The 24,914-nt window shown below is 65.4% G+C and overlaps 1 protein-coding gene across 2 annotated transcripts in view; it reads left to right on the plus strand.

The window, feature by feature from the left end:
* BRF1 (BRF1 RNA polymerase III transcription initiation factor subunit) overlaps positions 1-16,861 on the plus strand; it is a 57,888-nt gene extending 41,027 nt beyond the window's left edge. Inside the window, exons 9-18 of one of the 2 annotated variants that reach the window (XM_040641303.1) lie at positions 324-363; positions 449-541; positions 4,521-4,790; positions 6,265-6,326; positions 6,696-6,777; positions 6,852-6,907; positions 7,891-8,147; positions 11,166-11,217; positions 11,612-11,780; positions 12,177-16,861. In XM_040641303.1, coding sequence (XP_040497237.1) covers positions 324-363; positions 449-541; positions 4,521-4,790; positions 6,265-6,326; positions 6,696-6,777; positions 6,852-6,907; positions 7,891-8,147; positions 11,166-11,217; positions 11,612-11,780; positions 12,177-12,214 — 1,119 coding nt within the window. In that variant the 3' untranslated portion in view covers positions 12,215-16,861. Of the gene's footprint in view, positions 1-323; positions 364-448; positions 542-4,520; positions 4,791-6,264; positions 6,327-6,695; positions 6,778-6,851; positions 6,908-7,890; positions 8,792-11,165; positions 11,218-11,611; positions 11,781-12,176 lie in introns of those variants that run through there. The other variant, XM_040641302.1, reaches the window with a different exon arrangement.
* Positions 16,862-24,914: the final 8,053 nt, after the last annotated feature.

The following is a 24,914-nucleotide window of genomic DNA, read 5'->3' on the forward strand; positions in this document are numbered from 1 at the left end:
GGCTGGGTCTGTTTCCACATGGTGCACAGGGAGAGGTAGACAGACGGGTGGGGTTGGGGCTGAGCCCTGGGGGTGCAGGAGGGGCACCCTTGCCGCTGGCCGGGGGGTGGCAGGCTGCCGGGTCCCTCGATGGCCCCCACGCCTTCCCCACAGCCATCAGGGTCTGCCCCGGCGCTGCCCTGGGTGCTTGGGGTGCAGTTCCTTTGGGGCACCGGTGTTGGCCTGTGTCGGGAGGGCTGGGGACCCTAGGCGCCGTGAAGCACACTGCTTCCCCAGATGGCCTCCTCGTCTCTTTGCTGAACGTTCTCATTGCTTTGTTTCAGCTTGAGCAAGTCCTGTCCAAGAAACTGGAGGACGTTGAAGGTAACCGACCGATCTCGCCGCGACAGGTGCCTCCGGCTCCCTAGAGAAGTGGGTTTGTGCTTACTGGTGCTGTCACTCATTTCAGGTGAAATATCCAGCTATCAGGATGCCATCGAGATCGAGTTAGAGAACAGCCGGCCGAAGGCGAAGGGGGCCCTCGCCAACCTGACTAGAGACGGTGAGTCCGGCTGTGTCCCCCACGGCTTCGAGGGGCTGGTCCTGCGCACGTTACCCACGCCAGGCACTCCCCTGACGGCTGACCACCTGCCCCTGCCTGCTGCCGCCCCATCCAGGGCCACAGGGTCCTCCTTTACAGGGTCCCAGCCTGGCCGCCGGCCGCCTCCTGGCCCCGACGTGCTGTGCTGAGTGTCCACCTGCTCCCAGGACCCCCATCCGCCCAGGTTCTAGCCCGTGGGGGGAAGCAGCTCCTCGGCACCTGGATCTTCCTTCCGGACTGTTCTGCCGCCGCCCACCAGAATCCCTTCTGCCGCCGCCCACTCTGCCTGTACCTTCCTCGGCTGCCTTGGGGCCTCCTCCCCGTCATGGCCCCCACGCGTGTTTCCACCCTGGGGCATCGCAGAGCCGCTGTGTGCACTCTTGCACGGGTGTTCTTGTGCGCACGCGGTCTTCCTTCCTCTCCTGGACGCCCCCACGTTGCCTTCCGTCCCAGTCCTCGGAGCCCCCGTCTGTGGGTCTGCAGCTGGGCCCTGCTGCCCCGTCTGTCTGGCTCTCCAGGCCCAGGTGCTGAGTAGGCGTTGCCGCCGACGCTTACCGCCCGCGCGCTTCGGACCGTCGAGGGTGGGCGCCTCCGCCCACTCCTCTTCCCCAGGGTCTGCAGCCTTTCGTACTCGTTTCCTCACGCGCTTCTCTTGCCCGCCTTGCCCCATCCCAGCGCCCTGTCGACCCCCTCCCAAGAGCGAGCATCTCCCACCCCGTGGCTGTTCCTCAGCCGCCCTCTGGACCAAGCCGCCTGCCCCTGCTGCTGCGTGAGCGCTGTCCTTCCCCTGGTTTCCGCTGCCGCTTCTGTGTGCTCGGGGGTCAGGAATGCTTCCGCTCTTGGTAACGCGCGCTCGGTCGTTGGGTTTTCCACGTGAGTAATCCCGTCTTTACAAAGAATACTGCTTCGTGCTCGCCACCGACTTTCGGGCCCCTGATGTCTCCCAGCGCCCAGGCTGTGGCCTGGCCCTTCAGCGCCTGCTGAGTGGTGGCAGCAGGCACGTGGCCCAGGGGCTGCCCAGGACACGGAGCAGGCTTTGGGCTAAAGTGCCATCTTGCCCCGAGAAGGACATGCCCACCCACCGTTTTCACTGGGCGTTGTCTTGGCCATCGGTGAGTGTTTCCGGCATCTGCAGGGCCTGTGGAGAGAATGTAGGGTTTTCTGGGCCCAGTGAGTGTGTCCCGGCCCCCGCGGGGCGCCCTGGTGTCAGGCCTGCCCTGTCTGGGCCTCCACGGTCTGCACGGACTTGGGCAGAGCTGCGTCTCAGGGTGCGTTTGGGTTTGTCAGTCATGTGCGTGTGTTCTTCTCCCCCGTGTTTTCTGGTTTTGTAGCTGATTATTGATTTCCCGCGAACGCTGCTTTTGGCCTGGTTCGTCTGTGGTGCGGCCTCCCTGTTTGCTGAGTCAGTGATTCGTGCTGCTGCCTCTGCTCCTTCCAGCCTCCCCCGCATGCTGACCTTTGGAGTCACTGCTGGACGGGTTTGCTCTGGCGTTTGGGGCAAATGCATGCAGGGAGCCCCGAGCCTTGGCGGAGCTCTGTGTCGCTCAGACTTTCAGCTTTTCTTTGATGCTGAGGTTCCTGGGAGGGACTTAACATCTGGGGCTGGGGGCGGAGTCTTTTGTTTTCCCGTCTTGGCGTAAATGTCCACACTTATCGCTATGCACGGGGGTATCACTGGCTCTCTCCCCCAGGTGGTCTTTGGTGTGTTTGTGGTTGGGGATGCCCATGGGCCCCTGTGTCCCCCGGGGCGCCACCAGCTCTTCTGGTCCTCACTCACTCTGCCCGCTGACCCCTCAAGGACGAAGGTGGCCAGTGTCAGCTTGCCCCCGCCATGACCCCTGCGGCCGCTGTTTTCTGGCAGGCGGGCATGTGTGTGGTGTCTGGCTCTGGGTGACGTGGGGTCCCTCCGCAAGTGTGCGTGTGCTGCCTGCTCCCCGTACCCCCGCCGGAAGCTCTTCTCCTCTAGCGGTCGGAGCCCGTTCCTAGCCGCCCCTGTGACTCGGTGGCGGTGTTCTCTGACTCCGGGGAGGTCTGGCTTTGCACCCGTGCTTTTCTTCGTGCCATTTCCTGGGCAGCACCTGCCGCGAGGAAGCCGGCCGGCTGTCCGCCACCAGCAGGCCACCCCGCCTCCTGCCCTGGTCTCAGCTTCTCACACGCGTTCTCCTGACAAGAACGTCGGGGATGCGTCCCTCTTCCTAGCTCCCCACAGTGTGGTTATCCAGACCCTTTCCGTGTCATCGGGATGGTGGACGTTTTGTCCCCTCTGTCTGGACTGAGCCTGAAACCAGGTGGGGTTGTCCAGCTGCCTGGGGTCACAGGAGGCGGCCTGGCTGACAAGGCCGTGGCTCCTGTGATGTGTCGTGGGGATGTAGGCAGCGGGCCACCCTCCCGCTGCCCGCCTCCCTGCGGGGACATCGGCTGACAGGCAGTACTGAAGGGACCAGTGAGGGCAGGTGATATTTCGGGAGAGGCTGGTGCTCATGTGGGGTGCAGTGGGGGCCATGGGAGGTCCCGAGCAGGGGCGGAGGGGACACGGTCTGACTCAGGTTGAAGAGGAGGGTCGACTGTGAGAGTGGCGTGGGCTGCGGGCGATGAGGCCAGGGGGAGGCCGGACGCTGCAGGTGCTCCTGCGGCCGGCCCCGCTGGCAGGACGGGAGTGCGGACTCCCCGGGCGCGGCAGCTGAGGCCGGGGCCTGGCCTTTGGGCGGGGGCGCCCCGAGATGAGCGCGGAGGCCCAGCACTGTTATCCGGAAGGATTGTCAGCCCACATGATTTTCCTGCTCACAGGGAATTAGATGGTTTCCTGCCCCTAGAGAAGCATTTGCGAAGGTGTGACATCCCCGTGAGCCTCGGTGCTTAGCGGGAGCGCCGAGTGTTACACGTTAAGAGCTAGAGCCAGAGACGTGGTTCTTAAAAATTAAACATTCTGATGGGTGAGTTTTTAACAAATTTCGTGCGGCGTAACTCACGTACATCAAACTGCGAATCTAAAATGCAGCCGCGGTAACTCTCGACAAACGCCGCCTCGCTAGACGATGGCGGTGGCTGAGGTCGGGAACGTGCGTGCCCCCGGGACCCTCGGGCCTTTGCTGCCCCGCCCGCCCACGCCCGGCAGCCTCTGAGCCGCCTGCTGCCCCGAAGTCCCTCGTGCTTCCTACGGGCTTGTGTCCTGACTCCCCTCCGGCTGCCGTGGTCTGGGCAACGGCGCAGCTCCCCGTCTGTGGCTCCCTGAACACGCACGGGTGGCCGGTCCAGCTGAGGCTGCGGCACCTTTGGGGGGTTTCTAGGTTTGGGTTGTTGTGCACACGGCTCTGGGAACATTTGTGTGCGTGTGTCCGTGTGGACTCTTGGTGTCCTCGGCAAGCGCCGAGCTGCAGACGCGCGGGGTGGACCGCAGGGCACGTGCCCAGCCTTGTCCGATGCAGCCGTGCTGTGCGCGCCCTGCCTTGAGTGGGAGCTGTTTCCCGGCGCCGCTCCTGGCCTGGAGGGAGGGTGATGGCGCCCTCAGGCCTTCTGCCCGGTTTGGTCGGCTTGTGTGTCTTCCTGTCGCGGAGCCTGGAGCGTTGTTTGCGTGCTCCAGACACACGTGCTCACGGGAGGACCGGGCTCTCGTTTGGCGCAGTCCTGCCTGGTGCTGTTTTATGGGTTCCTGTCAGTGTCCCATCTGGGAAGTTCTGCCCGATTCAAAGCCCCAAACGTCTTCTCTCCTCTTAGTTTCTAAAGTGTTAATGCTCTTAGCTGTTACGTTCATCTCGAGTTAAGTTTTCGTGTGGTGCGAGGCACGTAGGCCGAGGGCTCTCGGTGGGCGCGGGGATGTCGGGCAGCCTCTGCCAGTGAAGCATCACATGCCCTCGGCAGCCAGACGGCCATGTTTTCCTGCATGCCGGCGGGGCTGTGGCGCTCTGCCTGCGTCACAGGGTGTGTGACGTTGTGTCCCTAGGCTCCGTCGAGGACTCCACGTCCAGCTTGTGTGGTGACGAGGACCCTGAGGACGAGGAGCTGGAGGCTGTTGCCAGCCACCTGAACAAGGATTTCTATCAGGAGCTGCTCGGCGGCAGCATGTCCAGCAGCTCCGAGGTGGCGGGTGGCCCTGAGGGGGGCAGCAGGCCCCCTGCCCTGGAGTCCCTGCTCGGCCCCCTGCCCACGGCGGCCAGCCTGGGCATATCGGACCCCATCCGAGAGTGCATCTCCTCCCAGAGCCAGGACCCCCGTGAGTGCTGGGAGCCCCGGGGACGGGTGTTGGATGGGGAGAGGGTGGGGTCTCCTCTGGCTGGTGGGGTGGGGCCGTGGTCGGCAGATTCCATGTCACCCCTCCCCATCTGGGAGGTGGAGGTGCTTTTGGGGTGCAGCCTCACGGAAGGGCAGGCCAGGGAGGGGAGCTGCCAGTTTCGCTGTGCAGGGCGGTGTGAGCCATCATTGACCCCAGTGTGTGCGGACACCCTGAACACCAGCAGGGCTTGTCACCGCCTCCAGAGCCCTCCTCCACTGGCCCACTGGCTTGGGGCCTGTCCGGAGCCCTCTGCTTGGTTGGGCTGTGGCCACAGGCTCCTTCATGCCCGGGTGAAGCCTTCTGCACAGGGACGGGGACTGGCTTCCCTGCCCGTCCTTCTGCGTCTGTCCAGGCCGAGGGCAAGTGCTGCCTGAGGGCACAGTCCCCACGCGTGGCCCGGCATCACCCGCTGGGCTGCCGTGCGGGCAGTGCCAGGGTGCCTGAGCAGGACGATGGCCTGGGGCGCTGGCAGCTCTGGGAGGACGGCCGGTGTGGTTCCGCTATGTTGTACTGTCCAGAGCAGGCTCTGGCCCTCTGCCAGAGGTCCACCAGGTGCCTCCAGGCTGCAGACAGGCCCTGCCTGGTCCCTGGGCGCCTAGGGCTTGGCCTCTGTGTGCCAGGGGTCCCCGTGAGGGTGTGCCGCGCAGATGTTGGTCACGTGCCTCCGGTGACAGGCAGGCACACGTCTGCCCTGATGGCACTGCTGTCTAGGGTTAGAGGGACCACGACAGCCCGAACCCGTCAGTCACATACATGAAGGTTGTACTGCGAGGGTGGGTCCCCCAGAGCGCCAGGCAGAGGGCCCGTGCAAAGGCCCCGAGGCAGGAAGAGACCCTTCTTGTGGGAGCTGAGGGAGCGGGCAGTGGGGCAGAGTGTGTGAGTGCCGGGGAGCCTGCCCAGGGCCTGACCGCAGAGCCACAGCACGGCGGGAGAGCACCCCCCTGGCCCACTGGGTGCGGGTGGACCACCTGGTGGCCGGGGTCTGCTCCGATTTCTGGGCTGTGCAGGTTGTGCTGTTGACCCAGTGGGGGGTACAAGGGGCGTGGCCAGCAGGGTTTGGCGATGTCCAGAGGACATCACTGAGGACTCGCTGAGGGCCCGTCTCCTGGGCCGGTGAGCAGAGAACTAGACGACCCGCTCTCCCGCTCTGAAGGCGCCTCTGTCGTAGGGAGTCCCGAGGGCTCTAGTTTAGTGTCCTTCCTACACGCAGCCCTGGGGTGTGAGCTGCGCACTGTGCGCGGAGCGGGGCCGGGCCTGCTGGCGACGAGGGGGCTTCTGTCTGCCCTTGGCCAGAGCCGAGGTCCCCGAGGAGGGGCTCCTACCCTGGAAGGGGTCCTGAGACCGCCCAGGGGACATCTGCACTTGCTCTCCAGAACCTGACCCCAAATGACCGTGGTGCTGTGCTTCCCCATAGCGGACGCGTGTGGGGATGGCGAGCTGGACCTCAGTGGCATCGACGACCTGGAGATCGACAGGGTGAGCGTCCACGTGCGCTCTGCGTTCCCCTTCGGGAGCCCCAGGTGCCATGCCAGCCCCGCCCGCACCGGTCCCACAGGCCCTCCCGTGGGCGGGGCATCCCCCCCCCCCAACAATCATGCCCCCACACGGCTCCTAGGACCTGTGTCCGCGCACTCTGGCCAGCCTGGCTCCTGTGCCCGCGTGCGGGTTTGCAGACACAGCCCCCGCTATCAGCCTTGGAAAGGGTGGAGGAGGACAGGTGTCCCTGACTGGCTCCCAGTAATGAGCCCGCGGCCCCAAGAGTCAGAGGCCCACCCTTGACCAGCTTCTACACGTGGGAAGCGTTTTGGTGGCTGAGACCTGAGTGTGGTGCTGTGCTCTGCCCAGTATATCCTGAACGAGGCGGAAGCCCGTGTGAAGGCCGAGCTGTGGATGCGGGAGAATGCAGAGTACCTGCGGGAGCAGAGGGGTAAGCGCCCGCCTACCTGCCCCGGAGCCTGGCTCCAGGGTCCCTGCTGATCCTGCCATTTGGGGACTTTTCAGAGAAAGAAGCAAGGATAGCGAAGGAGAAGGAGCTCGGCATCTATAAGGAGCACAAGGTAGGTCTCCTTCGATGTGTGGACCAGCCTTGCCCCTCCCCAGGTCATACGAGCGCTCCCAGGGGGGTGGTACTGGCCTGCGGCAGACCTGGGTCCCCGGCCACCCAGTCCTGCATGGTGCTGGCCTTCCCTCGGACAGGTGTACCCTTCAGCTTTGGGGAAGACCTTAGGCAGGCTGAGTCGGGGCCTCAGGACCTCCATTGAGGGCCCTGCCCCACCTCTGGGACCCTCTCTGGGACCTGGGAAAGCCTGCTTGTCATGTCCATCCTGTGGCTGGTCACAGAGCCGTGGTTTGCTGCTTCTGAGCGGCTGGACGGGGAGTCTGGCCGTGAGGCCGAGCTGAGGAGTGGTTGAGCCTCTGAGCAAGAAAGGCAGGAGCCAGGCGTGCCGCAGCCCGGGTCACTGCTCTCCTCAAGAGCCTTTCCGGGGAGGGCCTGCAGCTTGGGGTCAGGGCTTAGGGCCCCTAGCAGTGTGGTGGGCAGGCTGGTGGGCAGGGAGGTGGCAGAAGGCACAGCTGGGCTCCTCTGGGTGGTGCAGCACCCAGGACGAGGTCCCTTCATGCTGGGCGACCTGTCCAGAGCACGGCACCCTGCTTTGCCCTGTTCGGGTAGCCACAGTGTCCAGCACAGCCTGGTGTCCGTATGGCAGGCTTGTGGGCAGCTCACAGTGCTTGCTGCTGGGTGACCCCTCCCCAGGGGCTCACTGAGCTGGCCACACACCCTGAGACCTGTCTCTAGCCCCCCAGCTGATGGATGGGGCTGGCTTCCTCCTGAGAGGAGGAGGTTGGAGCCGTCCTCTGGGGGCCTGGGCCAAGGCCCTGCACACCTCAGCTCCTGGGGGCGGGGGTCCCCAGCAGACTCTGATTGCCTGGTCCCTCCCCCCACGGTGTCCAGCTGGAGGTGCCCCCACATCCCACGCAGCACCTGGCAGGTCTGCAGGCGTTGAGACCTCCAGGGGGCAGTAACTCTCCTGTTTCCATTGAGCCCAAGAAGTCTTGCAAGCGACGGGAGCCGATCCAGGCCAGCACGGCTGGGGAGGCCATTGAAAAGATGTTGGAGCAGAAGAAAATCTCCAGCAAGATCAACTACAGCGTGCTCCGGGACCTCAACAGCAAGGGCGGGGGCAGCCTGCGGGGGGAGGACACGCAGCCGGAGGAGCGGGCCAGCTCCCGGAAGCTGTCTCGGAGGAAAACGCCTGCCAGCAGGAACCGGGCTGACTCCGTGAGCAGCGTGGGGAAAAGGTACTGCGCCAGGTGGGCCGGTCCCCCACCTGGATGCTGGGAACAGATGTCTGCCCTAGCCAGCTCACATTTGCGTGTAGGGCTGGGGGCTGAGGAGGGGGCTCCTGCCCTGCAGGGTGTGTTCTGTCTCAGGGAGCAGACAAGCCAGGCTTTTCTCCTGGGAGGGGCCCTCTGTGCACCCCTCCCCTGGCTGCGCAGCTCTCTGCCCTCTAGGAGGAAGGGCGGGGAGCAGAGAGCAAACTGTCGAAGGGGGCAAACGGGATGGGGGGAGAAGCCGTGAGCCGCGGCCAGGTGCCCCTCCTGGTGGGGCAGTGAAGGCCAGCGCCCTGCACAGATGGGTCCGGGCAGCTCTGCCCCACTCCCTGCGCCGTGGCCTGCTGTCGGGTGGCTGCAGGCTGGCACTGTGGTCCTGAGGGGTCCCAGCCATGCCCAGGCTGGTCCTCCAGGTCATACGCCTGGCGCGGAGTTGCCCCTGGATGGCCTGGGAGCTTAGGGGTTGCCTGGAGGGGCGGCCTGCTATACTCCCACCCACCTCTTCCCCGGATCTCCGTTGTTAGCAGTTTCTAATCTTGATTCATCTGAGAAGTAAAAATGTTCTATTCTGGTTTTATTTCTTGTAATTTGGAGTAAATGTTTTTCATGGTTTTGTGGCACTTTTTTTTTTAAAGTTTATTGAAGTTTTTTTAAGTTTATTGTTCGAACATGGGGTTCGAACTCACGACCCTTGAGGTCAGGCGTCCCAAGCTTTTCCAGCTGAGACCCCCCGGGCGCCCCTTGTGACACTTCCTATAAGTTAATTCTTCCATTTCCTCGTTCTGTGAGTCCCAGAGCGCCCAGACAGCCTGTCACTGTCCGGCATCCCTGTGTTCCTTTCTGACTGGGGCCTGGGGCCACGCACCCCCAGCCTGTCTCCTGCCTGCTCAGTGGGTCCCAGACCATGAGAGGCAGCGCACAGGGTCCTCTCAGATGGCTCCTTGGGGAGGGTGCATCACCCTGTCTGTGGTACAGGGGGGCTGCTTTCCTGGAGCCCCGGATCTGCCTTTGGTTACCAGGGGACAGGGTGTGGGGGAGCCCCTGTCTCACGGGTCAGCTGTTCCCCGTCCGTCCTAGTGTGTCTGCCGTCCAGGCTGTGAGAGGGTGAGCAGGCTGGGGCTGTGGGCCGAGGAGGGGCGCGTGCTTTCCAGGTGCCCGTACACCCTGCCACGGCCGCTTGGAAGGGGCCAGCGGGGTGGGGATGTGAGACCCAGGCCCCCCTCCCCCGCTGGCTGTCCCATGTTCCACTGACCACTATGAACCCTCTGCAGCTGGGTGGTGGACAGGGCCAGCTTCCCACGTCCTGGGCTCAGGTGGCCCTGGACTCTGCGGGGCCTCGGGGGGTGCTGCTGTGGCGTGAGCCCACGGAAGCCTCCCACGAGAGCTTGGAGCCCCTGCTGTGGAGGGCCTGTCCACCTGCTGGAAGCTGTTAGAACGTCCATTCCCAGCGTTCCCGCGGCTTCTTGGCGTGTCACAGTGGTGGGTGTCCCTCAGTCATCCGAGCCCCTCCCAGGTGCTTTCCCCCCACAGGCCCTGGGGTAGGGTCCCTGAACCTGGACAGCATCTGTGGCCAGGGCGTGGGAGGACAGTCTGTCTCCTCTTGGGGAGTCCCCACCGTCACCCTCCTCCCAGACAGGTCAGCAGCATCCCAGGAATGTGGGTATGAGGCCCTCCCTTCTTGGTTCCCTACAAGGAACAGTGTGGAAGGGTCTGGAGGAGGGAGCGTAGAGCCTCCCCGTTGGCCTCTCCTCTTCTCCAGCCACAGGGATGACCAGGGCCGAGGATGGCCCGGGGGAGGCGCCTCCCACCGCGGCCACTACCTGCCGTCCCCACGCATTCTTCCTGAAGCAGACCATCCAGAACCTGGGCCAAGAGCAGCTGGGCAGGCAGCCTGGAGAACCCTAGGGCAGTACAGTTTTAGATGACTTTTTTTTTTTTTTAAAGATTTTATTTATTTATTTGACAGAAAGAGAGACAGCCAGCGAGAGAGGGAACACAGCAGGGGAGTGGGAGAGGAAGAAGCAGGCTCATAGCGGAGGAGCCTGATGTGGGGCTCGATCCCAGAACGCTGGGATCACTCCCCGAGCCGAAGGCAGACGCTCAAGGACTGCGCTACCCAGGCGCCCCAGTTTTAGATTACTTTTTAAAAAATATTTATTTTAGAGAGGGGGAAAGAGAGAGCATGCATGGGCGTGAGCAGGGAGAGGAACAGAGGGAAAGAAGAGGGAGGGGAAAGAATCTCAAGCAGACGTCATGCAAAGCACGGGGCTCCACCCTCCACCCTGAAGTCATGTCCTGAGCCGAAACCAGGAGTCGGGTGCTTGACCGGCAATACCACCCTGGTGCCCCCCAGTTTTAGGTTTTTATTCATCAAATGACAAATGTGCATCAGGTCTCCCCAGGGCTATCTCCTGCCGACCTGCATAGTGTTTGAGCTAAAATGTGCTACCTACATTAAAAAGAGTTTTCGTAGAAAAACTCTTATTTCCAGCTTCTAGCAACCTCCCCGCTCCCACCCCTGTTCCCAGGACTGCGTGATGGCCCCGTGGGGGTGGTGACTCGGGCCCGCTGCGCCGTCAGGAGGGGACAGGTGTGGTCAGTCACGCATCTTTGTGTGGCGTGGACGTGGGATGTGTCACGTACGGGCGAGGGCCGTGGGTGCACGTGGGCTGTGCCTGGCAGGGTGGGCATGGGGTGGGCGTGAGCCACGCAGAGGGAACAGGACCGCTGACCCAGGATGGGTGAGGAGCGTGAGGTCTGCAGCGTCCGCTGAGGAGAGTGACCTCAGAGCGAGCCCCGGGGAGGGGGTCGGGGGAGGCAGGCAGGGCCGCGGGCACCGGGTCTGGGGGAGCGGAGCTGGAGGGAGCACCCCCCGTCCCCACCGCAGGACCGGGCACTCAGGGCACTCTGCAAGTGGAGCAGGGCCCCCTGCCCCCAGCTGTGCTGCGGCCTGGGCTGAGGCCACCATGCTGTGCTTGCTTTTAGGTTGAGGCCGATGGTGTCTGCGCAGCCGGCCAAGAAGGCAGCTGTAGGAGAGGTACGTCGCGTGGCCGCAGCAGGGTCCAGGCGCTGTGTCCGTGAGCAGCCGAGAAGTCGGGCCGTGGCAGGGAGGGGGCACAGCTGTCCTGGCAGGCACACGGGGTCCTGAGGCCCACTGGCGGCAGGGGAAGGGCCTGCTGCCTCTGCCAGGTGCTGTGCTGCCTGGCCATGTCCTCAGGGCGAGGCCCGCGGCAGACACGAAGGCTTTCTGGGTACTCCTGGGTGTGCACGGGCTGGACGGAGGGGCTGCTTGGGGGTCAGGGGGCTCTGAAGGGTGGGAAGCATCCAGGACACGACGGCAGGAGCCAGCGGGCCCCAGGAGTCCAGGCTGGTGCTGTGATGCCCGTCCCCCAGGGCAGGCAGCTCCTCAGAGCCTGTCTGCTTGGTTGCAGACCTTGCTCCCGAGCTCGCCCACCCTGGGAGCCGCGCCCATCCGTCCGGCGGCCGTGGTGGAGAGCGGGCCGGTGTCCTACCACCCCGAGGAGGATCCCGATGAGGAGGACCCAGACGAGGAGGACGGGGAGCCCTGCGTCAGTGCCCTGCAGATGATGGGCAGCCACGGTGAGGGAGCTCTGTGCGCTGGGGGGGGGGGGTGCTTCTGAGGAAGAGGCGCCAGTCCTCTGCTCCTGACGATCCCTAAACTCAGGCCTCTTGGCTTCACATGAAGCCTTCTTTCGCTCCGGAGGGAGGTTGGGACGGAGACGCCTGCACATTGGCTGTGTCGTCCTGAGGCCCCCGAGCGTTGTGGCGGCCGTGGGGTCCGGGCTGCAGGGGGGCCGCCTGGCCAGCAGGAGTGGGGTTCCTGCCTCCCACTCACACAGGTGCTCTGCCGAGAGCCAGGTCCCAGGGCCCTGCAGAGGTGAAGACACCACGATGGCAGGCCTCACCCCTTCCAGGAGGGGCAGCCCAGGTGGGCACTGCCCCAGGGTGTCCACGGCTGCCCTCTGTGACCCACAGATTACGGCTGTGACGGTGAGGAAGACGATGGTTACTGAGCCGCGGCCCTTCAGCCAGTGGCATCTGGCAGTGGGCCCCGCTGCGTGTGGTGGGGATGAGACGGGGCCTCTGCAGGCCCACCTGCCCCACAGCCCTCGCCAGAGCCTCTCAGCGCCTCCGTGGCACTTGCTGCCAGGACCACACATGGAACACCGTAAGGAGCGTGTGCGCGGCAAGGGGACTGGACCCGTGCCTGCGCGTCCGAGCAGATGTGGGTCTTACGGCCCAGGAACCCTCACAGGCGGCCCCGTCCTGTCCCACGGAAGGGCACTGAGGCACGTGGAGGCCCACTCTCGCAAGTGAGTGTTGGGCTGGGGGGGGCTGCAGCACCCCACTGGCTGCACATGTGGAGCCAGGTGTCTCGGCCCCTACCCCTCCCCTGGCCTGAGAATGGCAGCACCCGACTCCCCCTGCTGCTGTCTTGAGCCGGACCCTGGACTGTCCCGCACCTGGACGCAGCCCGGCCGCTAGTGACCTCAGTCAGCGGCAGTCTGCACAGACATGGGACTGTCGGTTCCACACCCCTGCCCAGTGCACAGCTGCCCCGGGGGTGCCCTGCGCAGCCCGTGGGGCTGGCCTGCGTGTCGGGCTGGCCCTGCACTGAGCCGGAGTCTGGGAGAGCAGGATCTTGTTGGAGCTGGGGTCTGGCTTGCGGTCCGCAGAGGGATGGCAGGCAGAGGGTCCTCGAGCACGGCCACACTGCTCTGGATGGTTCCCGCTGCCCTCAACCTCCCCCAGGGGCCAGGCCCCGCCATTGGGAGGCCCAGGGACCACTTCTTCCAGGCTCTCTGCGTGGGCATTGCCACTCCGGACACGGCCAGGGGGGCAGGGCAGATGCCTATCCCCCTTGAGGCCCCAGCCTTGGCCACCCTGGTCCTACATGGCAGAGCCAGGCCATACCGCCTTCCCAGGGCCCAGCCCTCCACCTCCAGGGCTGGGCCGGACCCCTCCCAGAGTGCCGCGGAGTCTGCAGGAAGGGCATTTTGAGGTCCTTGGCTACACCTGTCTGGACCCTACAGCTGGCTGGGTTGCTGGGGCCCCTAGAAGGCTGGAGAGGACAGTGGGTTCAGTGAAACAGAAAGATCCACAACTTGAGCAGACACCCACTGAGGCTATGGCCTGTGCTTTCCCGTCTGGCTCCGTGGTCTGCCCTGGAGGAGTGAGGCCACGGCAGGGCCTCCCGGCCAGTGGAGGTGGGAGAGGCACACAGCAGGCCCCTGGCCCTGTTGTCAGATGCACGAAGGGGATGTGGCTTGGGCTTCATCCGTGCCCCCCTTGCGCCCACCCTCGTGGGAAGTCCCCAAGTCTGTCTGTCCCTGGCATGGGCTGTCTTGGTCAGGGTCCCTCCAGGGGCCACAGGGCAGGGAGGGCTTGGCTGCAACGGCTCTTCCAGAGCCCCAAGCCCTGGGCCTCTGGCTTTGGGATGTTCACTGTACCGTTCAGGGAGCAGAGTGGGCCCCTGGGACCTCCAGGTGGAGGGGTCGCGGGGACAGAGTCGCTCTCTGGGACACAGGGCTGCCGGTGTAGCACGGTGAACAGGGCAGCCTTTAAGACGTGGCTTGGGTGGGACGCCTCCATTAGGAGCCTGAGTGAGAGCAGGTTTCTGGGCAGAGGCCGCTGGGAGAGCTGAGCCTGCAAAGCGGGGAGGGAGGGGATCTCGTAGGAGGTTTGCAAAGAGGGGAGGGATTTGAGGGGAAGAGGCTGGCAGGTGCCCAGGGTGGCCAGCAGGGCCAAGGCCCGGAGGTAAGGGGACATGATGCTGGGAGGAGGAGGAGGTGGCCCAGGGAGGCTGGACAGGCAGATAGGGCTCCTGGCAGGTGAGCTCTGGGGGCAGATGGCAGTGAGCAAGTGTGTCTGGCTGAAGCAGGGAGGGTCAGGGCCCCAGATGGCTGGGAGACAGGCCAGGGAGGAAGGGCTGGTGGGAAGGACCGTCCCCTGAGAGGGTGTGGTGAGGAGGGTCACGTGGGTAGGAGGGGGCGCCGGGGTACTCATGCTTTGGCGGTGACCAAGGTGCTGGTGAGGGATGAGGCCCCAGGCCAGCAGCCAACAGGGTACCCCTGGGCTGTGGCCTGTGCCCCGTGTGCCGGCCACCACGGCCACATGGGTGGGCTTGAGGGGGACACGCAGGCCGGTCTGCGCCTCTGTCCCACATGTGCATGGGTCTCTTCCTGCCCTGGGCACAGCCTGCAACCCCACCGTACTGGGGGGGGGGGGGCTGTCCCTGGTGGGTCCGGGCTCCAGCTGCAGCTTCCCAGCATTCTGTGAAGCTCAGCCCCTTCAGGGTCCCTGTGGCATGGCGCGGGCCCTGCAGCTGCTGGGACAGGACACCCGACACCCGCTTCACTGCCCCCTGACCTTTTTTCCTTCGGTGTGGACGGCAGGAATGGGTGCCCTAGAAGCTCGGAGAGGCCTGGGTGCCTCTCAGGAGCCCTCCCTCCAGTGTCCGAGGGTCAGCGTCACCGAGGTGCTCCAAGGGCCGGGGCCTGACTCTGACTGGGGTCCAGCCCCGAGGATGTGCCTCCGGCAGTGGGCTGTTTTGCAGTCTTTGCCAGGGACGCCTCGCTCCCACTGCACGCTGTTCCCTGCTGGCGAGGCCCCTTGGCGGTGGGCCTGCTACCACCCTGGGCTCCACAGCCTTCCCTGCGGGCTGGACACGTGGACCGCCTGCCCTGCTCGAACGGCAGCACAGGAGCCCGAAGGGGCACAGGAGCCGGCATGGAGGCGGCCTCCCTGGCTAACGACCACGGGCGCGTCCTGAGAAGAGCACACGGCTTTCCGCTACCTCACCGCAGTGCCAGGGTGGAGCCGGAAGGGGGCAGCCTGCCCGGCACGTGTGAGCCCCTCCCCACAGCCCTGGAAGCCTGTCCATGCTGGGGGCCCTCCCGTGACCATCTGAGGAGCACGTGTCCACCCACCAGCATGCACACAAGCCTGTCCCTGAGCCTCCAGAGCTGGAACCCCAGGCCTGCCAGGCTCTGCCCCTCCCAACATGCCAGCGAGGCCAGGTCCCTGTGTGGGGGCCCCAGGCAGCAAGCAGGCATGTCTGGCCCTGTTCATGCTGCCCCTGCCCCCCCAGTCCAGCTCTCCTTGGCCAAGAGGTCCCTTCTCCAGAGTCATGTAGGGAGGGCTTGAGTGATGGAGGAACGGATGGACAAGCCAGCACCAGCCCAGGCAGAGAGCAGTGTACCCGGACACGCCTGTTCCCACACAGGCCACCCCCCTGTGCCCATGCATGCCTCTCCCTGCACGCACACGCATGCGTTCACTTGGGCGCACTCACACAGACCTGTGCGCAGCCCCTGGACCCCCTTCCAGGTGCCAGTGGAGGCTGTGGTCAGACGCCTGATGGTGTCTCTTCTTGCAGGGTGCCTGGGACAGGGCCTGCCCTGGACCCGTTCCCCAGAGAGGAGGTCCCGCCCAAGACCAGGGGTGTGTGTCTGCACGTGTAGCACCTGCTGGCCACCCATCCCGCACCGTGCTGTGGGCCCTGTGCCTGTCCCGTCCCTCCCAGCCCTGGGGGTGGAACTACAGGTTACCCACTGATAGGGCTGCAGCGGGGCAGGTGGGCTGCAGTCCCTCCGAGAATGGGGGGGCAGGTCTGCGACTCCGCCCAGCCAGCCGGGGCCCTAGCTAGAGCCTCCCCAGGCCATTCCCAGGCGTCCTGTGTGGGCAGTGGGAGCCCCGAGGGCAAGGAGAGGTAGGCGGGAGGGAGGTTGGAATGAGTGCGCTCTGCGTCCACCTCCCAAGAGCTGTCCCTGGCGGATGACATCTGTCCAGTTGCTCTGAAAGGCCACCCTCCCACACCTGTGCACCCTGCTGTTCACCGGTGACCATGGTCACACCAGCCTGATTGTCCCATAGCCTTGCGTGCGCTGCGTCCCCTCTGCTCCCTGCCGGGTGCCCTCCTCCAGCCCCACAGCGGCTTCTGGATTGGTCAGGCCCCTGATCGGGCAGCAGGGCTGGTAGCACCCACTGCTACCAGAACCCCCTGAGGGCAGAGTGGGCCTCTTCGGAAGAGGGGCAGGGGGTGGGCAGCCCCCGACAAAGATCCACGGGTGCAGGGAGCTCTACCACGGGCTGCCTCCGAGGCCTCGGGCTCAGGGAGTCCAGCAGGGCCCTGCGCTGGCCTCCAGCAGAGCCATGAACACTGCTGCCCCCTCGCCCTCCCAGGACCGGTCCTGGGTGGCAGCGGTGCCTCTGTCTGCCTCCTGCTCCTTGCGGCATGCCAGTGTCCACCTGCCCCTCTGTCCACCTCTTGGTGGCAGCAACACTGACTGAGCTCCTCCGGGGGCTGTGTGGTGGGGAGGGGCTGGCAGGTGTGAGGCCGGGCTTGGGGTGCCCCTGTCACGGGTGCGGGTTGTGGCCGGCTGCCCACTCCCATGTTGGTGGACCTGGGCCCTGGGAAGAGTGTAGGGTGCCCACTGCCACCCCCAAGGCCGCAGACAGTCCAGCAGGGCACACGTGTAACGGTCAGGGGGACAAGGTACCTAACCGTCTGTCCTAGGTACGGCACTGTCAACCCTCCCTGCCCCCTGGCAGCCTCTTGGGTGCCCAGGTCAGGCCCCGCCTGACTCCCCACAAGGCTTCCCACCCCTGTGGCGACACTGCATTCCCCAAATAATAAAGACTAGGAGCCGTGAAGTGCAGGTCGTTGGTCTGGGTGTGTGGTCTTTGTCCACAGTGTGCCAAGGCCACTAATGCCTCATTGAAGGGCCCGCCTGGCTGACCGCCCCCCACCACAGACGGGCATCTTAGGCTCACCATCCCCCATGTACTGGGCCTGAGGACCCCCTTGCCCAGCAAGGCAGCAAAGACTGGCATGGGGAGAAGGTGACCCAAGCACCCAGGCGCCCAGCAGGTGCAGCGGGAGCCTAGGAATCTGCTGGGCCTCTTGGACCCTCCTCGGGGCCCCAGGGCCCTGTTGCCCGGACTCTGACCACCCCTCCCTGTGCGACCATGCCCAATGGACCATCTGAGCTCTCCGGCCTGCAGCGCGCTGGACACTAGAGCCCAGCTGCCCGTGACCCTAGAGATCCCCCGGTTGTGGCCCCCTTCCCTGTGCAGGGCTGGTCCCCGTTACTCCACCCCCATCCCGCAGCCACACTCTTGGGCAGCAGGGGGTGCCCCAGGACCAGCCAGCCTCGGAGGACTTGCCCTGCTGGGGGCGGGGCACTCCACTTGTCCTGATGGCCTTTCTTGTGGCCCCCACCCCAGCTCCAGCCCCAAGTGCCTGCCAACACCCAGGCCCCGGGCGGCCCTTCAGGACTCTGCCTCCCTGCACATGCACCCTGGCCCCCAGGGGACACCAGAGTGGCCAGTTGCTTCCTGTGGGGAGGGGCCCTTGACTCAGGGCTTCCAGGCTTTGCGTGTGGCCGGCGGCTTCCCCGACTGGTCCGTGCCTCTCTGCCTACGTGCCGAGAGGGTTGGCTGGTCCCTGGGGAGGCCTGGGCCCCAGCCAGGCTGGCAAAGGGTAGGGGCCAAGCGACCGGCTCCAAAGCTGCAAGCCCTTCAAAGGGGACGTGGGCGGTGGCAGCGTGGAGACTCTTTATGGCTTTCCTGCCGGTAGAGGAACCTGGCTCAGGAAGCCATTGTCCCCCATACAATGGGCCTGGCTGGGACCTGTGAGGGCAGGGGCCCCAGATTGGTGGAGCCTGACCTTGACCCTGATCCACCACCGATAGTCCCCAGTACCCTCATGGCCACTGTGGCTGGCCCCGGCTAGGAAAGTGGACAGCTGCTCCCGTCTGAGAACTAGGGCCCCAGAGAGAGGGCGGTGGGTGGGGAGCACTCGTGGAGCAACCCCGGGGGGCTGTGGAGGAGGCGCCCCGCAGCCCCAGCCAGCTCATGGGTGGGCTTCCATCCCAGGAAACCAACTGCTGAGGCCACGGAGACACAGCCAGTGCCCAGGAGGCCCTAGCTGGGCGGAAGGCGTGCCTGCTCTGCCAGATGACATGGGGGCTGCCCACGACTGCCTGGCCCGTCTAGGGGGGTGAGCTCCACAGCCCCTGCACCTGCTGTCCGTCAGCAGACACCTGGAGCTGAGCAGGCAGCTGGGGGTGGGGTACGTCTCGGGCAGGAGGCCAGTGTCCCAGCAGGACCTGACTGCAGGTGGTCACAGGTCCTGCAGAGGGTGGTGGGCCCAGAGGCGGAGCCAGGACCGGCGCCTCTGTGTGTGTGGCCTCAGCTGGGCCCTGCGTGGACACATGCACACACTGTGCTCACGCAGAGACACGTGCGTGTCATGTCAGGGAGGGGAAATGCAGATGTTAGTGTAGGTCTTGGAACCGTCCCTCTGCAGCCTGCACTCACTGCCCCCAGATCTCCCTGAGGCCTCGCCACCTCCGGGCTCCCCTCCCCTCGGAAGCCCCTTACCGGGAGAGGTTTCCTGCAACCACCCACAGGACTCTGGAGAACACTCATTTCCCAGCCGTCGGTTCACACGGGTACTCATCCAGCCAGTGCAAAGTTTACTCTCAGGTTGGCCCTGGGGACCTGGCAGGGAGGGAACAGCCTCCGCGCTACTGGGAGGTCCAGCAGCAGGGGGTGGGTGCTGAGAGGAGCCGCTGTGCAGCCAACCGGCCACAGAGAGTTGGGCCATCGGGTGGACGGGGAGCCTGGGCAGGGTCTGAGCAGGTGGGCCCCTGTGGGGATGGGGAGCAGCAGGTTTGGGGGTGTGGCGTGTGCAGGGCAGCTGGTAGAAGAATCTAGGATGACAGGCAGAGAGAGGCATAGGCGTCTGGAGCTCATCAGCCTATGGGTGGCGTTCAAGGCCCCCTCAGGGCAACCCCTGCCTGGCCCTGGCTGGGCTGCTCCGCAGAGACAGACTTCCCGGATGATCACTGACCCCAGCCTGGGGATGTGAGTGTTGGGGGGAGGGGGCACGGTGGTCACACGGCCCAGGACACAGGGCTGGAAGGAACACGCACACACACGAGGTTCCCAGCCGTGCAGAGCACGCCCGGCCCGGCCCTGCCCTATGGGCTCCGTGGGTTCGCAGGGGGTAGGGGCTGCCTGGTCCCGGCCAGCAGGCGGCACTGCAGGACAGTCAGGAAGCCCTCTTGCCGGCCTGGCGGGCGCGTGCGTACGTGTGTCAGTGCCCCGAGGAGCCCTCGCTCCTGGGAGGAAGGAGCCCACCCAGATGGCTGGCTCCTTTGCCATTTACACTGGCCTCCTGATGTGGGCAGAGTGCTCCTGGTGATCAGACCAAGAAGACCTCCCAGGCCCTCTCCACTCCGCCCTCAACTTCCGTTCCCGTGCCCTCAGGCACCCTGGGTGAGGGGTGGGTTCTGCAGTGGACAGCAGGCTCCAGGTCCCCATTGAAGGTCCAGTATTTGTGGAAGCCTCCAAGTTCCATGGAGTGGTGATATGCCTCGGGAGGCCCTGGGGCCAGAGGGGTGTAGGGATTAGCCAGGAAGACTTCCTGGAGGAGGAGGGGTCCACACTGGGACACAAAGGAAGAGAAGCTGGTTGAGCACAGTTGGGCACAGAAGAGGCAGGTGGGCTGCCGACCTGGGGTCGGTGACAGAGGGCAAGGGAGAGAAAGGGGAGATTTGGTAAAAGCTTCTGAGGGTGGGGGAGGTCAGAGTTTCTTGCAGAATGGGGGGGAGGAGACTGCCGAGCCAGCAGGTGCAGAGCAAGTATGTGGCCAGAGAGGTGGGCGGAGGGGGAGGCGTATGCTTGACCCAGGTGGGCCCTACAGCCCTGGCTGCTCACCCTATTGGCTTCAGTCAGCTTGGGATTGTGGGGAGGGCAGACAACCCTGGTAGCTGGGGTTGGGGGATGGAGGGACCAACAAGCATTTCCTGAGGGCAGAGCTGGACCCTAAAACACGGGAAAGATGGTGGGTGGAGAGCAGCCGAAGGGCAGGCCTGGGGCTCCTGGGAATGGGGTTTGGAGTGGCCTTGCCAGCCAGGTGCTGGCTTGGGTGAGAGCAGGAGGGCACAGGCGGGGGAGGTGTGTATGGGGGGGCAGGGTGTCCCCAGGCCAGGCTCCCAGTGAGTCACTGCTGACCCGTCGTCCCGGCGCCGTGGGGGCCCAGGCTGGGCTCGCCGCAGGAAGCTGATAAAGGGCCAGAGTCAAAAGCCTCCAGGCCTCCCACTTCCTGCAGCCCCAGCAGCAGGGCGCGGTGCTGGGGGGCGGGGGGGCTGTCAAGCATCTGCTGATGCAGGCCCAGGTGTCCCTGGCCTGGCCTGGATGGCCCACATAACGACACCGACTGTGACCCATGATGGCCCTGCCGTGCCTGTGCAGGATGTAGTCAGGGTCGTTATGGTGGGCGCGGGGAGTCCCAGGCAGCCACTGGCAGGAGCGACCGCTGCCGTTTTGAGGCGTCAGATCAGGCGCAGAGTGGAAAGGGTGGCCGGGGCCAGGACACGGCCAGGGCCAGGACAGGGGGTGCAGGAGAGCATGGCAGGCAGCCCACGGTGGGTGCATGTTTACCTGATGGTCAGGCTGTGTCCGCCCCAAGGTCAGGTGTATGACCGCCTGCCCGGGCCTCAGAGGGGTCAAGGTTAACCCAGGTCATCCAGGAGTTGGGGTGCTCGGGGGAGGGAGGAGGGGCAGGAGGGCACTCCAGGGCACCACTCCCAGTGACTGCAGCCCTTATGCGCCCCAGCACTTCCACCATCACATGAGGGAGAGCGACCTCCCCCTACGCCACGCCAGCTGGTCCTGCTCCGCCAGGGCCACGTGCCAGCACCACCGTCCCCACAGTCGCCCCCAACCCAACCTCTGGGACCTTGGCACAGTCACTGCGCGCGCCCTCCCTGCCAAGGATGGCAACCAACGGCCACCATCGCGGAGACACGTCCCACCCAAACCGGGCGACGGACGCGCAGCGAGGCGCCGACGTGCCTGAGCATCAGGACGTCGGATGCCTTTGGGGGAAACAGCAAACGTCACGCTCTCGGCACAGCGTGGCTTCCCTCGCCCGCGCAGCGGCCCGGCTGGCGGGAGGCCGCCGGCACCTCCGGGCCCGGGGGCGGGGCCACCGCGGGGGCGGAGCCGCTCCGCCAGGAGCTCCCGGATTGGCCCCCGCGCGGCAGGCAGGGGCGGGCCTGCCGCTCATTGGCCCGCAGCTGGAGGGGCGGGGCCGCCTCCAGCCAGTGCTGCCGCCGCGGGCCCCGGAGCCGGGCGAGCCCGCGGACGCCGGGCCGGGGCGGAGGGCCGGGCCGGGCCGAGCCGGGCGTCCGTCCCCGCGCCGGGCGCCGCGGAGCAGGGCCTTATCAGCGTGGGCAGCTGGCGGCCCGTCCGTGCGCGAGCGCCCCGGCCCAATTCAATGGCCATTGTCCGCCGGCCCCTTTGTTCAGGAGGCGGCCACTTCCTGCGGGGACGGCCTGGGACGGGCGGGCAGGAAACGCTCCGAGCCGAGGCCCAGACGCCGAGGCCGCCCCAGCCCGGGGTCAGAGGCGACGGCCACCTGCCCCGGGGGCGCCCTGGGCTTGGGGCCGGGGGCCCGGCGGGGCTCAGCCCAGCGCCCAGCTCGGAGTCGCAGGGGTCCCGTCGCAGGGTGGGCGCAAGGGGCGCCGGCTGGCGCGTCCCCTCCTGGGGAGGCGGGGGTGGGGGCTGGGCCCATGAGATCAGATCCTGGAGGGCGGGGGGGGGGGGGTGGCAGGCAGAGGAAGCCGGAGGGATATCCTCAGGCACAGGGGTGCCCCTCCCAGGTCGGCTCTCTTCCCTGATCCCTGGTGGGGGGTGACAGGCTCCCAGAGGCTAAGAAGAGCATCAGGCAGGACTCAAAGCCCAGGGGATGGGAATCCAACTCCCACGGCCTCTCTAGGGGAGGAGGAGTGCACTCCAGACTCCAGGCCGAAGTTTAGGACTGTGGCCTGGGTAAGGGAAAACAGGGCCCCAGGTGCTCCACCACAGGGGGCCAAGCCTCCGGTTCTGCCTTCCCCTGGACTCTGCTGTGCAGTCCTGCCCACCATGGACAGACTGTCTTCCTAGGGTCCCTCACCACACCTCCTTGTCCTTCTTCCCTTTGCTGCAAGGCTGCCCACTCACCAGGGCCCATGGTGCAGCCCCGAGCAGTGCTCCCGATTGGTCAGACCTTGATCACATGCTTGACCCTCAGCTGGGAGTGGGGTCTACAGAGTGGGTGGGAGATGGGCGCTGGCGCAGCACCAGAGCTCACGGTTCCTGTCCAACCCAGAACCAAGCTGGTCAAGGCATGGATGGTCACAGCCTCTCCACCGTCCCACCCACCTGGCAGGGACCTTCCTTGGCCAGCCCCCATCCCCCCCCCCCCCCGCCCCGTGCCCTGGAATTTCTTGCACTTCCTTCCTCTGAAGCCCCCATGTGGCCTGCCCTGCAAAGCACCCCCCCACACACACACACTCATATCCAACTGCATCAGAAAAAAACTGCCACGGGAATTCCAATGGCGGAACTTACTGAGGACTTGGAAACAGAGGGCTTGGAAAGGCTGGAGGACAGTTGGGCAACCAGAAAGTAAATGCTACAGGATGCTGCTGTCCGGGGCCCGAGGAGCCAGGGGAGGGTTGCTACCCAGCCCCCACGTGGCTGAGTCCCCAGAGGGTCAGACTGCCGGAGATGCCCCTCTGTGACCTTGGGCCAACCTTGTTCCCCTCTGAACGCATAGCTATGATACGGGGGTTTGGGCAGACAAAGAGAGGTGTCAGACAGAGAACACCCAGCACAGTGCTGGAACGTAGTAGGCGCTTTACAAAGGGCAGTGGGCATTTACCAAGGGACTAGGCACCCACCAGGGAGACAGAGGAGCCGTGCCACCCTGGTGCCCCGGCCTCAGCAGCTGGAGGTCACAAGGTCTGGGAGAGGCTTGAACTCGACCCATCTGAAAGGCCGATGCCAAGTAGGTCTAGGGAGACAGGGCCGTGAGCGACAAAGGAGAATGGGCCAGCGGGCCCGGGAAAGCCCCAGACCCTGCACAGGGTGCCTGCCCCCAGAGAGCAGAGGGGAGGTGGGAGGGGCCGTCTCCACGCCCCCTCCGTGTGGTCCAGAGGGCATCCACCGGGCTGTGCAGCAGGATTCCAAGAGGAGCCACATGGGCCAGTCCCACACAGTTGTCAGGGACGCTCAAGGGAAAGGACTGTGTGTCACCCAAAACCAGGTGGTCAGTCCTACCGTCTCTGTACTGTGGGGGCCCTGAAGGGGAAGGGCAGGGGATGGAACAAAGGTGTGCCCAGGCAGGACCCCAGAAGCCAGGGGAGGACTGGTCTGGCCTCGGTGGGTGTTGGTGTGGGCGCGGCTAAAGCCTCAGGAGAGGCAAGAGGGTGGTTTGCTAGGGGCTTGCCCGGGAAGACCAAGAAGTGAGCATCCACAGGGAGGGGATCCTCGAGGTCACATGGGGCTTTCGGCCCTGGGGACGACAGAAAGGTTAAAACATAGCCGGAGCACCTGGGCAGTGCAGTCGGTTGAGCGTCTGACCCTGGATTTCGGCTCAGGTCATGATCTCAGGGTCGTGGGATGGAGCACAGTGTCAGGCTCTGGGCTCAGCAGAGAGTCTGCTTGGGCCCTTCTCTCTGCCTCAGCCCTCCCCAGCCCCTGTGCGCTCTCTCTCTCTCTGGCCTGACAGGCTGAGAGCCCTGCCCCACACATCAGCGCTGTAAGGTCACAGCCAAGGACCCTCTGAAGAGCTTGCAGCCTCCGTCACGGGTAGAGGTGGATGGAGAAGCATCCTTATCGCGTTTCCGAAGGAGAACAATTCAGCGTGAGCCTGGCCCGGTGTCTGTCCTGGACGCCCTGCACTTGGCCACCCAGTCCGCACCCCTCCCCTGCCGGGGGTACAGGGGTCAAATCTCCTGCCCCAAGGTCCTGGCCTCATACTTCTTCTCTATAAGGGAAAGACCCCAAGGGCTGCCCTGGGGCTGCTCCTGCTGCCACGAGGGACTGTCCCCACCCTACGAGCAGGTCCTACATCCCCTAGGGTCTGGGTCCGACTGCCCGGGCCCTTCAGGACGGTGGCTGCCCAGGACCCCGTGGCACCTTCAGGTTCAGCCCCTGCATCCTGGGCCTCACTGGCCATCACCGTTCAGCCTCCCCATATCCAGGCTGCCCCCCCAGGCCACCCCACCCCCTCACCCAGAGTTCAGAAGGAGGCCCAGGCAGCGCCATCACCGTGCCTCCCTCGACCCCGTCCCCCTCTGCCCGTCCCCATAGCCTGCCCTCACTACAGCCCACAGGCATCCCGTCCCTCACTTCTGGGAAGCGGGGACCCCCTGTCCCCCAAGAAGCTCTCCTCACGCTCACGCGCCTGGTGCCTGGCTCCGCACAGCTGTTAGCCCTCCGCCCAGGTCTCCCTCCTCCGGGAAGCCCCCCACGGCATCGCCCAGCCCTGTGGCTGCCTGTCTAGCTGCAGCCCCTCTGCACGTTCAAGCAGCTGGGGGTGGGCTGAGCCCAGAGGACGGACGGCTGCTGGACCTTGTCTGCCCCGGGGTCTGGGGGTGCGAGGCTCCAGCAGCACCGCTGGACCAGACTTGGCTAGGGGCTTCTCTTTGTGGGAGGTCTCCGTGTGAATCAGCCCTCGGGCCCAGGCACAAATGCAGGAAATCGCCATTCTACTGGCTCTATTTTCTCCCACAGAGGGGAAAGTCTGTCACACGAAGGGCATTGTTCCCGGATCGCGTTTTCCATGCTTTCCGGGTGGGCCCAGGCCGCGATGTGGCTTGGGCGTTCTGGGGGCTTCTGGCCGAACTGTTTCCCTTCGAGACCCAGGGGCGC

Source organism: Ursus maritimus, unplaced genomic scaffold, assembly GCF_017311325.1.
Source record: "Ursus maritimus isolate PB19 unplaced genomic scaffold, ASM1731132v1 scaffold_25, whole genome shotgun sequence".
Taxonomy (NCBI): Eukaryota; Metazoa; Chordata; class Mammalia; order Carnivora; family Ursidae; genus Ursus; species Ursus maritimus.